General features: G+C 42.1%; 1 protein-coding gene across 1 annotated transcript in view; it reads right to left on the reverse strand.

Annotated features, from left to right (window-relative positions):
- The window catches only part of Acsl5 (acyl-CoA synthetase long chain family member 5), a 49,534-nt gene that overhangs the window by 5,907 nt on the left and 29,640 nt on the right, over positions 1 to 13,987 (reverse strand). Inside the window, exons 4-15 of the mRNA XM_027406994.2 lie at positions 13,908 to 13,972; positions 13,700 to 13,801; positions 11,627 to 11,726; positions 10,570 to 10,748; positions 9,780 to 9,812; positions 9,645 to 9,696; positions 8,855 to 8,928; positions 7,927 to 8,004; positions 6,700 to 6,834; positions 3,438 to 3,572; positions 2,321 to 2,416; positions 149 to 221 (exon numbers count right to left, since the gene is read on the reverse strand). Of these exons, the coding sequence (XP_027262795.1) occupies positions 149 to 221; positions 2,321 to 2,416; positions 3,438 to 3,572; positions 6,700 to 6,834; positions 7,927 to 8,004; positions 8,855 to 8,928; positions 9,645 to 9,696; positions 9,780 to 9,812; positions 10,570 to 10,748; positions 11,627 to 11,726; positions 13,700 to 13,801; positions 13,908 to 13,972 (1,122 nt within the window). The remainder of the gene's footprint in view (positions 1 to 148; positions 222 to 2,320; positions 2,417 to 3,437; positions 3,573 to 6,699; positions 6,835 to 7,926; positions 8,005 to 8,854; positions 8,929 to 9,644; positions 9,697 to 9,779; positions 9,813 to 10,569; positions 10,749 to 11,626; positions 11,727 to 13,699; positions 13,802 to 13,907; positions 13,973 to 13,987) is intronic.

The following is a 13,987-nucleotide window of genomic DNA, read 5'->3' on the forward strand; positions in this document are numbered from 1 at the left end:
CCATGAAACAAGCGTGTTTCTCAGATGTTTATGGGATTGATTCTAAGAATGGGAACAGGACTTGAGTTTGCACTTATACACTCATCTAAATGCCTAGACCATGGTTTAGTTAAAAAGGCTTCTTCTGACCAGGAGGTGGGAAACCCACCTGCTGTCCAGTCCCCGGGTGACGTGATTGTACATCCAGCTGTGCATTCTGTTTGGCCATAAGCTTCAAACACCTGGGAAACCAAAGAAGAGCTTTGAGATTTAAGATAAAGTATGACTAGTCATGCCTTATGGCCAAGGCAGGCAAACAGGCTATAGCAACAAAAGCTGGAGATAGATTTTTGAAATCTTGAAAGCATACCCAGCTGCTAGTTCTTCACAACTGGGGGTTCTTTATGAAACAAGAGCATTCAGAAACAAAGCAAACTACAGAAACTTACATGAAAAATGTGGCTTAGCAAGGAGGGGGGAAATGCCAATTATTCTAAGTGATAGACAGCCCGGTGACCATGGGACTTAGCCTGGGCAAGAGAGCACCTCCAAAGGAAGTGAGAAAGAGCGGTGCACTTCTTGAGGGAAGAGCTCCAGCTTTGATAGAGACCAAGGTCCGCAAACTTTCTGCGTAGGGCAAGATGAAATATTCTGTGCATCTAGTCCCTGCCTCAACAACTTAGCTCTGCCAGTGTAAATGATGGGGTCAGCTGAGTTCCTGTACGTCTTCAACTATAAAGCAGGCAGTGGGGGTATTGCTATAGCTGCTAACCCTCAGAGAGAAGATGATCTTGAAAGGCTGGTGGCTGGAAGCAAGTTGATAGGCTACCATAGTCAGAGGTGTGGCCTGCAATTGGCAGGGTTGGTAGAGATAAAGAGAGATGCTGAGATAAGATATCTCTGGGAAGCAGAACTTTCTATTAGTCTTTGGGACTGAAAGTTACTGAGAATGGCCAAGAGAATGGCAGTTTGAAAAGCCCAAAGACTGTCACTGACTGGTAGCAGTCTTTTGATAATGGGCACGTATATGGGGATGTTCTCCGTGAGGGTGAGCACAAATATGTTCTCTGTTGTGTTTGCAATACATGGCCGGCAGCATCAGCAAACTTGATATTCCTTTGGAATGGAAGAGAAAATATCCACAGCCAGATCAATACATTTCAGAGGGATGAGGCATAAATGGAAACCCACAAAATCACCAGAAAATGTGGGCACAGACAGTTTTAAGAAGTCTCAGGGATTAGAAAAGTTTACAGGAGCTGGAGAGATGGCTCAGGAGTGAAGAGCACTAGCTACTCTTACAGAAGATCTATGTTCAATTCCCAGCAGCTCAAAACCATCTGTAACTACAGTTTCAAGTGATGCAGCAGCTGGCCTATAAGGTCAACAGGCATGCATGTGGAAGAACACCCATTTATATAAAAGTTAAAACCTTTAAATTATTTAAACAAAAAGCAACAAAAAAAATTTATTAGGAAAAAAAAAAAAAGAAAAGCCTGTCTTGGCAATTAAAAAAAGAAAAACACAATAGAAAAACATGCATCAATTGACCTGCATATCAATTCAGTTTTTATACAGCTAAAACAAAGCAAAATATAAAAGATGAACTGAAAAAAAAATGTCTAGCATAGCAGAGATGAATCTTAAGTATATGAAGAACTCTTAGAAATAGGCAATGCAACTGCATCTCCCTTTGCTTGTCTTCTGTAAGGAGCTCATGGAAGAAAGGCAAATGTCCATGGGCAGAGAAGAGAAGCTTGGTATTAATAAAAGAAACAGCATGAAATGAAATATTTCATTTAGAGGCAACTAATTGGCTGAAAAATCTTATTGGCAAGTGTGTGGGAAATGGTACTTCAAGTATTACCTGAATGTATAAAAAAAAAAAAAAAATGAAGAGACAAGACCAGCCTGAAAGTTTGGTATTGTAAACATGTACTAGGCAAGGCTGGCAAGATAGGTAAAGGCACTTATTCCCAAACCTGAGGATCGAAATTCCACCCTTGGGACTCACATGGGGAAAGAGGAGAACCAAAGCTCTTCACTTGTCCTCTGACTGCCACACAGTGCCACACAGTGCCACACAGTGCCATGGGCAGAAATGTCTACCAATAGTCACTGCTTTCAATAGGAGTACAGCAGGCGGAACCTTAGGCAATGGGTGTGCTGGGATGTTGACCCCGTATGTGTAAAGACTCCTATAGGTGAGGCATGAAGTAAGGAGGAGTAGGGTTGGGTATTTTGTCTAAGATTTGGGGTGACCTTCTCTTTAGCACTTTTCATTTATGACTTTATTTTTATTCGAATGGTGTGCACCATTGATGTAAATGTGAAACCTTACCGGACACCCCAATGCAGCCCGGAAGAATGTCAAGACTGGAGTAGAGATGGGGGCGGCTCCGGTGATCATGACGCGAACCTTCCCACCCAGGCTGTTCTGTTTGGTAGAAACAAAAAGAGCTGTTGAGCCCCTGTTCTTGGCGTCATTTTCCTCTACTGCAAAATGGGTGAAATCACATGCTCCACTGTCTGACTCTGTCAGACATTTACACTACAGCCTGACACTCTAGAAAATCACTTAAGTTGCCAACATGCCTGGGAGATCTTCCGTGTGTTTTGGTTTTGGTTTTTAAGTTCTTCGATTTGTACCACTTACAAACTCAATAAAACAGACTATGACAATAAATAATACAGAGTGCTAAGCCGGGCGTTGGTGGCACACGCCTTTAATCCCAGCACTGGGGAGGCAGGAGGATCTCTGTGAGGTCGAGGCCAGCCTGGTCCACAGAGTGAGATCCAGGACAACCTCCAAAGCAATACAGAGAAACCCTGTCTCGAAAAACCAATGTATGTATGTATATATGTATGTATGTATGTATGTATGTATGTATGTATGTATGTATCTTACAGAGTGCTAACACCTATATAAAAGCTGCTTTATGCTTTCTCGCTTCTCTTTAGTGGCACGAGAATGATCTCAAAAGGCAACAGCAGGGCTTAGGAGATGGCTCAGTGGTTAGGGTGGCACCTGCTGTGCAAGCATGAAATCCAGAGTTCACACACTCAGAACTCAAAGGTGGGTGCCATGGTGCACACCTGTAAACCCCAATCTCTCCTGTGTTAAGATGGGAAGTGAATACAAAAAAATCCTTAGAAGTTACGAGGCCAACTAGTAGCCTCGTGTATGCAGCAGTGAACAAGAGAGACCCTGTCTCAGACAAGGTAGGTGAGGCTTGATATCCGAGTTGTCCCCGAACCCTTATACATACACCGAGGCACAGGCTTTCCACCCCACCACCCCCGCCCAAACACACAACAGGAAAAGAGGCACAAAGAAAAAGGTGTGAGTGTCCATAGAAGATCTATGACAATCTCTACTTAGGGTGTCCCGAAACCTGAGACGAGAGGAGGAAGCTGAGTAGCAGCCAGCCCTGGTGCCCAGGGTCCATTCAGCTCACTTGGATCTTCGAGAAGACAAGCTTGTCCCACAAACTGTCCCGTCGAATGATGCCATTTTTCACTTCATTGAATTTACTCATGATGGCCAGGCTCAATAAGAACTTCTTCAAGGGTGTCTTGGCTTCATTTTGTACCTGGAAGATGATAAGGGCATTTGTTAGTAGCCGAGATGCTGACTTCTTGCTTCACAAGGAAGCAGCCTGCACTCATGAACTTGAGTCGCTCGCTAATAAAGCCACAGAACTACTAGTGGCCATGTCAAAGGAGCAGCAGGTGGCGATCGAAGTTCAAGGTGTCAGCCCACCACAAGGCAAATCCCAGATGGATGAATATCTGATAGGTAAGGCCTGAGATCACAGACTCAGAGTGTCTTTTGCTTCTGACGTGCCTTTACATGTTTGCCACTGTCATCTTTCTCCCTGGTACCTGGCATGGTGTGAACAGGTGTGGTGAGCTACCCACAGCCTTTATTGTAGCGTGTTTATCTCATGGAAATATCCTGTTGGTATGGGCATTTTTACCTGTGGATTATTATGAAGATGATTTCCTTCTAAGCTGTACTGTTTAAACTGAAGCAATGATTTTATACGATAATAGTGTTGGTTTAAATAGGATTTTGATGACTGAGGTTTAAATAAATATAGTAAGAGATTATGATAGTGGTTAGTTCAGTGGGAAAATCAACATAGGTAAAGGTAGGATAAAATCTTGCCCCTGCCTCTGATAAAGCAGAGGCTGCAGAGGATAAAAAATAAAACAAAAGGTGTCACACTGCTAGGACATGTGAGTTTCTATTGAGGAGCCGTATAGACTGTGGCTTAGGTTAATCATTAAGAAAAACAGCTGAAGTCCCAGTAGCCCGGCTACCTTAAATTCTTTAATCTTAATGTTAGGAGATGTGTTCACAGGTTTCGGGGTGCATCATAACTGAAACAATGCTTCGAAAATAACAAGGTTAGACTAGACGTTTTTGTCAAATAGCTTTGAGGTGAAAAACCCAAGAAAACAATCTGAAGTTTTGGAAAGGCCGATAGTTGAATGATGAACTCACTGAGGTCAGGGAACGAGCACAAAGCAGCCCAATTGTCATTAGACTTCCTTGCTAGGATTCATTGATGACCAAACGTGATGATTAACTCCTTATAACTATTTCTACCCTCACTCTCCTGATATGAAAAACTATTGATGAGTGGGGATGCACCCTAAAGATTTAAAGTAGAGCTGACTGTTGTTCCTGTATAAAAGTTTAGGTTTGTGATTCCTTTAAGATTACATTTCAAGGTAAGTAATAAAGTGAGTGGTTCTTTCTTTGTAACTGCAATATGCAGCCTACCAGTAAAAGAAGTGATGAGAAGAATACCTTGCTTGCTTACATTCTGTTAATCTCTAACAAGATGCTTGGGTATGAATATATGTAGGTTCTTGGAATAATTTGTTTTTCACCTATAATATATAAAATGTTTAACATTAAGGGATATGGAAAACATGCTTTTTTTTTTAACTTGTATTCATTGTAGTCATTCACTTGAAAAATAGAATGTAACCACAATGCAATTTTTATATTGCTTGAAAATATTGCTGGGGTATGTAAGCTGTAAGAGAAACAATAAGGAGGAAAACATCAAGAATGAGAGAATAAGGAAAGATAAAAATAGAGTTAGAAGGAAAACATTAAGAATGAGAGAATAAGGAAGAATAAAGGTAGAGTTAGAGGGAAAAATCAAGAGAGATAGAAGGGACATTTCTGGATAGATATAAGAAAAGAGAATAGAGAATTCAGAGAGAGGGTGGAAAAGAATAGAGAAAAGGTCTGCAGGAAACCATCAGGAGTGTCATTTCTCATAACCGCCTCAGATAAAAGTCATAGTACACTGACTCCATGGATTCCCTTTGAGCGTGGTACTTCTGGAGGCTGGCCCCCCAGGCAGCAAACAGAGCCACAGCCACACTCTGAAACAAGTAAAGTTACTACCTAATACAAAGTCCCAGGCCTCACAGACTCCTGGTCCCTGGGAAACAACTTTGATAATTGAGCTGAATAAATCAGTAAAGATGGCTGCCGCCACCACTGGTTAAAAAAATCAGATAGGAAACCATGCGCTGGCATGGTCATGCTGTGGCTTTTGATTTAGTGGTCCAGAGAAAGGTTCAGGAATCTTATAGAACTTACTCCTCCCCTCTGCTTCAATGACATCTTCACGTCCTCCAAATCTGGAGAATGACCATCTTTATAAGAAATGTGCTTTAGCCACATCATAAAAATCCAACCAAAATCCCTAATGGCATCTTCCTCCCCTTTGGGCTCACACATCTGACATCACCTTCCCCAATCCATGTTGTTATTTTCCATGTTTTCATTGTAACTCTGTGACCTGTCAACCACACTCCTCTACGAAAAGAACTCCCTTATATGCAGCCCACAAGGACCTCATATTTTCTAAATTAAAGCCTAAACTCTACTCCAACATTTAGCAAGGAACTTTCTATATGGAAAGTTGCACTCATGGACATCAGAGCTCTTTCCAGTTCAAAATGTGCAGGCGCCTCTCCTGGCTTGTACTTCCACTTACAGGCCCTGAACAGCCATGGTTGCTCATCCTCACCCCCCAGTTCGGGCTGTGGTCCAGGCTGTGAGCATCTGCTCAGGCTTGTGACATCATTTAGCCATGTGTCCCCCTTCTGATTCTCAGGTACACTAAATGCTGCCTATATCATGCTGGCCTGATGCTTCTTAACCACAAACTGCTTGCCTTTAACAGTCCTAGGACCAGCTCTCCTGACATCACTGGCAAAAAGCTATGACTGGAAATTCATCTAATAAAGATCTCCATTTTACTAAATATGCTCCAGGTTCAAGTTATTTATTATGTATTAATATTTCAAAATACTTCCTGTCAAAAATAAAAAAGTTCAATAACACAAACTAGAACCGTAACAATCACCATAATGATTCCACAGTCTGATGAGGAACTGGAAGCATCGTCAATGCTTCCAATGTCTATACGTAATCTGTGTTCTAGAACACTGTTCATTCTCACTACGGCTCAGTGTGGCCTCTGGTAAGACTTAATGGCAGTATTAGAATGAGAGAAAAGGCCCAAAGCATATGAGTGATGGCATCATTTCTTTGGGCTCCAGGTCTATGGCATGACTTGGCTTATGTCGACACTCGTTGGGGCTGGGATAGAGGTGGAATTAATGCTGTCAAGATGCAGTCCCCTAGAGCCTCTCAGAACAATCCCAACAGAACAGGGCTCCTACCTTATCATAGACCCTGTTAAGGAGTCGAGGCACCGTGGGAAACACCGTGGGTTTCAAAACCTTCATGTCGTCAGGTAGCAACCGAATATCTCCTTGGAAGAACCCAACTTTGCCTCCACAGGAAAATATGACAGCCTGAAACAAGATGGAAGACAGGGCTCAGAGCCATGGATCACTGTAGGTGGGGCCAATCTCTGATGGAATTAAGAAAGTAAGCAGAAAGCCACAGGCACTTTCCTTGGCCTAACCCTGGCTTCCCACCAACCCAGAAACCTAGGTATCTCTGAGATGCTCCCCCCAATAAAGGATGGAACTGTATTACTGTTGAGGTGGCAAGACAGATAACAAGCTGTGAGACTGTGGGTCCCGCCCTGAGGCTCTCCCACAGCTCTGTGTGCCAGCCTAAGATACCATCCTTCAGAAGAAACACTCATCTTGTGGTATTAAGAAAATCCACTGCCAGTTAAAATAAAAGAAAAAAATGCCTTCAGTTAAGAGCATCCCAATTTGAGAAATGCTAAAACATATGTAAAGTTTTGTTATAATCACTGTGGCATTTTATGTGTCAACCAATCATCCTGAGTAAAGGGATCCTCGGCAGAGAGTGAAAAGACCTTCCACCCACAGCACCTGTGGTTGTGAAAGCTTGGGGCTTCTATTGTTCTCAAATTGGCTTTAGAATGGCTGCAAATCTTGTAAACCATTCCCAGTAGGGACACACACTGTACCTGGCAATACCACCTTACACACTCAAGTGAGGGTTAGCAATGCTCCTTGATGACAGCTGATCCTTACACATTCAAGTGGGGGGTTAACAATGTTCCTTGGGGACAGCTGGCCCTTGGTCTAGGTCACATGTTCCTTCCCTGGTCCCTCTGTGGACACTTTTTCTCTAACCCTAGACCCTCTCAAAATGCTAACCAATACAGAAGTATAAAAGAAGACACGATGTCTGGTGAGTCACCTCAGGGCTAAGGAAAGACAGACAGTATGTACTGTGTGAAGTCAGAAGCAAGTATTTACGTCCTTAGGTATGCAGAGTTTCTACATGAAGGACCTCAGAAAGCCAGGGCACTACCATGATGATGACACAGGATCCAATGGCATGCCTGTGTTTGATTCACTACACAAAGGACTAGGACTAGGACTGCCCTGGCTTTTAAATAAATGTGGGGCCAGCAAGTCAGAAACTCTATTTCCTACATGCAAGGCACACAGGACACTCACCTGAACAACCCTCTCAAACATATGGGCCAAGGGAAGATAGGATATGGTCACATCCTCAGGGGTGGGATGGAAGATAGGCTGTAGATAAGGAAATAAAACAACAACAGTGAATCGATGTTAAGTTTCTCTTCCAATAGCAACTCAAAAACTACCACTCTCAGTCTTCTCTAAGTAAGCCTGGCTGACTGAAACCATCCCATCTAATTGAGAGACTGGTCAGGTAGACAAAAAAAAAAAAAGGAAAACCTGATATTTTGGCATCATCTTTAGGATTCTTAAAATCAGCACACGAACACCTTTCTGTGTACTCCATGTATCCCACAACTCGTTATGCTCTGCAACCATTAATTGCTTTGAACTATATGGAGTACAGGGAATAAATAACACAGGTTCTCAAAGACTGAGGCTTGACATGGAGTCCTAAAGACCATGTCAGTGTTTTCCATACTTAGATATTCTTGTGGCTTACATGCAAAAGGCCCTGTAGGCTCGTGTGTTTAAACAATTTGGTCTTCAGATGGTACTACTGTTTCCTAAGGTTGTAGAACCTTTAGGAGGTGGAGCCTCACTGGAGGAAGGGGATGACTTGGGGCCTGTCTTGAAGTCTAAGGCCCAACCCCACTTCCTGTCTACTGTCTCTGGATCCACCAAGATATGAAGAATTCCTGTTGCGCATGCCTCACAAATGAAGCTGCCTGAGTCAAGCCTTCTCCTTCATGCTGGACTATAACTCCACAAACGTTAAGCCAAAATAAGCCCTTCCTCCCTTAAGTAACTTATATTGGTTATTTAGTTCACAGTAATGAGAAAAAAATAGTAGACTTTTAACTGTATTTTCCCACCTCTTCTCCATCTAAATTCCACAATTAAAAATCTTACAGCAGATTCACATTTTAGTGAGGGCCTCATTTTTTGACTGACCACTTACTTCCAACAATCTGAGGAAAGCAGCCATGTTTGAAACAATATTTTGATGGGTTATCATAGCTCCTTTGGGGTCACCTGTAGGAAATCAGAGGTGAAGAGAAAGATCCTTAGTGTGGCTAATTGATAAGATTTGGCCTTGAGAGAAGCAGTTTTCAGTTTGGTTCCATTCTAGAGACAAAGGTGTGGCCTCTTGCTGTAGCTCTCTGTAGATATATATGCCTCTGCTTAGGAATGATGGCCCCCGAGATGCTACACTTGACCTTACTGATACATCACAGCCCACAATCTCAGGTGACAATGGTCACGGAGAAGATTACAAATAAGCCCTTCCTGTACTGTTCACATGTTTAAGACTTTATACCTAAGATCATCTAACAATACTGCTAATAAACTTTATAAACCAGACATATTGGAATGGAGCACAATAAATACAATTAAACCTGATACTAAATGTTGTTGAGTAAGGACACAACCATCTCAGTGGCGTGGGTTTTTTTTGTTTTGTTTTTGTTGTTGTTGTTGTTTTTGATATGTCTAATTGAAACAGTGGAAAGGTAGAGGACAAAGCTGACATTTTGACATCATCTTTAAGACTGCTGAAATCCATAGTATGTGAATATAGCCATGTGTATTCAATGGAATCTATTTCTTATGCTTCTGTTTTTCTATCTGGGAATCTACTCATTAATGCCTCAGGTTGCAAGCAGGGCTAGTGGCAGGGTATGCCTCAGGGACTTGAGCCTTGTTTCCCGTTCCCTGGGAGCTCTTGTCAAGGTCTCACAGGCACTGACCTGTAGTTCCACTGGTGAAGCAGACAACACTTAGGTTTTCTGGGTTTGGAGGCTGGAAGAGAAGCACAGGAATGTGAGTCTGCCATGAACTGAGAATGGACTATTACAAAACTCAAATTCAGGAAGAGCACTTACCACTGGCTTTTTGAAGTTCTCTTTGCCTAGATTCTACGTGCACAGGAAATCAAGAAGAAAAAAGAGTTGTTGAGGATGGATAAAGTTATGACCAACTCAGCTCTCTTTCCCTGTTCCCAGCTTCCCAATTCCCACCCTGGATAAGGTCCATAAGCCAGTGCTGATGGAAAATTGAAGCACCAGAAAAAAGCAGAAGGGTTCTCAAGCATGTTGATCTAAAGAAGGCAATCTCAAATGTCCTAACTTCTCACCATTTCTTAAGGTCCAGTCATCTAAGACCATGATTAAAACCTTTCTTGGATGATGTAAATCGTGAACATGCCAGGATCTACACGATGCCAGTCATTTTGCTGAGCAGTTCACACACACACACACACACACACACACACACACACACACACACACACACACTAACTCATTTAGCTCTTGCCAACATGCCTGTGAGAATAGGACCATTTTAATCCTCCATTTATAGCTAGGGAGAGATGTGCTTCCAAACAGATGAAGAACTAGAATGCAGACCAGGCAACCAGTATCAGGGGTCAGATTTATAAGCATACTTGATTTCTATCCAGACATTCTCTACTCAGAAGTCTATACAGCCAGTCAAGGAACCTTGTCATGAGTTTTGTAGTCATCTTGAAGAAAGGTTCTTCAAGCATCAGAGTCTGATTTATGTCTTGTATGCCATCCCTGGACAACAACAGCCCATATGTTTTTGTGTAGATGCCCCGCAAGCCACTCATAATGATAAATCATGTATAATCTGCAAGCCAGTTTTGATTCATACCTCAGCATCAGACAGGGATAATATCTCAATCCCACTCTTCTCTCCTCTTTCTGTCAGGTCATCATCAAAGGGATCCATGATGATGACTATCTTCAGGCCTGGTGTAAGGCCCTTCTCTACATTTTCTATTAGCATTGTTGCTTTTTGGGGTGTATCACAAATGACCACAGGGATATCAGCTAAAAGCAAAAAACAAAGCCAGAGGTCACCAACCTACTCTGCTAAATACGTGACAACTTTGCAAAAGGAGGAGGGGAATTTTTTTTAAGTCAAACCCAGTAGGTCCCTGAATGAGATTACATCTACAAATTAGATTTACAGAGTTCAAGCTGAAATACTCTATTAGTTATTTTTAAAATAAGAAAAAGAAAAAATGAATCTAAATGGAATACAAACCCCACCCTTTTAACGTTCCTGACACATTTTATTTTCTGGAATTATGCAAATCACTTTAAGAAAACTCATTCAAACACTTTCAGTTGGGGCTCATCCCTGCTGATGGGCTCTGCAAAGCAGATAACCCACAAGGAAGCAGAGCACAAATGAGATGTTTCATAGATCAATGCTTTAGGATTCTAAATGCCATCATTTTCTGATTCTTATCCTCACAAATAGAATGTGTGACAGGGTTGCTGCTTGCCAGTAGTCAGGGTAGGATATGTTTCTCTAACAATGGCAATTTTCGTCTACATATTCACATGCATATTGGTGCATACTGCTTAGCTAAACTGACTTAAGCTTTCAAAGGACAGGAAATAAGCCCTATGGTTATACTGTTACTTAGGCAGGCCTATTGTATGCAGACTTTTATTCCACGTGTTTAAAGTAGTCTTGTCTCTAAACATGTTACTGTCCTACACCATCTTAAATAATTTCACTGAACCTCTTATCTGCGTATCTTGGTCTCATAAGAATTTTTGAAGTTCCCATGTAAATGATATCCTAAGTACTATAATATCAGAAAAATAAGAAAAGAGAAAGAAGAAAAAAGAACTAAATTGAAGAATGACTCTGCATTAAGAAAGCATAAAGTTATAACGTAATAGCAAAGCTTTACCCTTGTTGATAACGTATATGATGGCTTCTGCTCCCAAAGTGTCATACAGGGGCACAGCTACCATGGAATATGTGTAACAGGCCAACTCAGAGATGACCCACTGCAGAGAGAAAGTTTAGGTGAAGACCTAGAAGACAACTTTGAAAACATTGATTCAGACATTCAATTAACAGATACTTATTTGACATGTTTATGTTTAAAAAGAAAACTTTAGGAACAGCCATAGGGACTGTCTCTGATCCTGCTATAAGGGACATTTAAATAAACAATGTATGTACAGAAATAACCACCAAACGGAGGTAGACCAGTACACAAAGGAAGAGAGTGGCCATTCCACCCACAAGAGAGGTGGGAAGCATTATGGAGACAATGGGAGGCAGAGATCATTTTCAGGAGTTGGGGTCAAAATTATCTGGGACTGCTCCAGCAGCTAAATAAACTGGACATTGAACAAAACTTCAAAGGATTGCTAGTATTGAGTTATGAACATGGAGGTAAAAATACATCTAAATACAGTGATAAAAAATACATCTGGGAGCCAGGCATTGGTAGCACACACCTTTAATCCTAGCACTCGGAAGGCAGAGGCAGGCGGATCTCTGTGAGTTCGAGGCCAGCCTGGTCTCCAGAGCGAGTGCCAGGATAGGCTCCAAAGCTACACAGAGAAACCCTGTCTCGAAAAACAAAACAAAACAAAAAACAAACAAAACAACAACAACAACAACACAAAAAAATACATCTGGGGGCTGCAGATTGGACTCAGTAGTTAAGAACACTGGCTGCTCTTCTAGAGGACCCTGGTTCAATTCCCAGCACCCACACAGCAGCTCACAACTGTCTGTAACTCCAGTTCCAGGGGATCCGAAACGCTCAAACCAGTATACATAAAATAAAACAAAATATATTATTTTTAAAAAATACATCTGATGTGGTGGAAATGAACAAAGATAAAACCATGCCACTATGTCCACACACTCACAAGCATGAAGAGTGTCACAAAGAATACCATTATCTTCTAACCATTGGCCTTAAATGGCAGCCTAGGTCTTATAGGCTGATTTGTGCCCCTACTCTCTTCATCAACATTCATGTTGAGACCCTAACCATCAGTAGGGCTGTGAAGCTAAATATGAACATAAGAATATGGTCATGATCCATAGATGAAGAGGATAACCCAGGGATGCATGTACACAGGGGAAACAGAGAGAGAGAGCAGGACGAGAAGACAGTCACCTGCACATCAGCGAACCACTGTAGGCACCTAAATCTCATGCTTCACTATGGCAGGTTTGATGCTGAGTTCCCAGAGTAAGGCCACTTGTTCTTACTGAAGCGCCCAAACTGGTGTAGACAGTGCTTTTCAGGACAAATTTAAAAATCTAACTAAAGCAACAGGCTTTAGCCAATGCATGGGCCTCAAAAAATCTCTTCCTGAGGATGTTGGGGCTAAGGATTTTTTTTTTTTCTTTTTTGATTTTTCAAGACAGGGTTTCTCTGTGTAGCTTTGGAGCCTATCCTGGCACTCACTCTGGAGACCAGGCTGGCCTCGAACTCACAGAGATCCGCCTGCCTCTGCCTCCCAAGTGCTGGGATTAAAGGCGTGCGCCACCAATGCCCGGCGGGGCTAAGGATTTTATTGTAACTTGGGAATAAGATCATTTTCAACCTTCTTAGTATGTAGCATCTGCTTCCAGCTCACTGTGGAAAGATGGTGATGGCCAGACTCAATGGTTGATCAGGTCAAGTATAAAGCAGAAATTCTAGTTCTAACCCAAAGTCATCCTGTTCTTCAACACCTTCAAGGTTTTATTTGGTCATCTCTCACACTGTCTTTATTTCCCTCATAAGAAAAGCAGACTGACTTAAAATGACCCACATAGAGGTAGGAAATGCAAGTCCAGCCACTCAGACTAGAGCAGTGGACATTCGGCAGGGATATAAGGAGGCTCTGAAGACCGGCTCTTTGACTAGAAGAATAATATGGTATCTTTAGGTAGCTTTGGAAAGTGATTAGCAGATGTCAGGATGCTGTATTGGGGATATAATTTCATTTAGTAAGCATCAACATGGTACCTCTGGCCTATTTTGAGCAAAGATGCCAACAAATTGGTCCTGAGATGGCTTATATCCTTTGTGCAAAAGACAGGAGCCCAGGTACTCTGCTCGATCAGACACCTAGGAAAGAAAATAAGGGTGAGGGAGAAAAGGCCAAGATCAAAAAGACCAAATCAGCCCATGACATATCAGCAAAGGCATTTCCTAAAGCACAAGCTCAACTTGCCTGTTTGTAGGATATCCATCTGTAGGGCTGGTTTGGCTTTCTGTATCCCAGGCATGGTCCATTGTCTAAAACATATGACA

The sequence above is a fragment of the Cricetulus griseus genome, chromosome 3 (genome assembly GCF_003668045.3).
Source record: "Cricetulus griseus strain 17A/GY chromosome 3, alternate assembly CriGri-PICRH-1.0, whole genome shotgun sequence".
In the NCBI taxonomy this organism is placed as follows: Eukaryota; Metazoa; Chordata; class Mammalia; order Rodentia; family Cricetidae; genus Cricetulus; species Cricetulus griseus.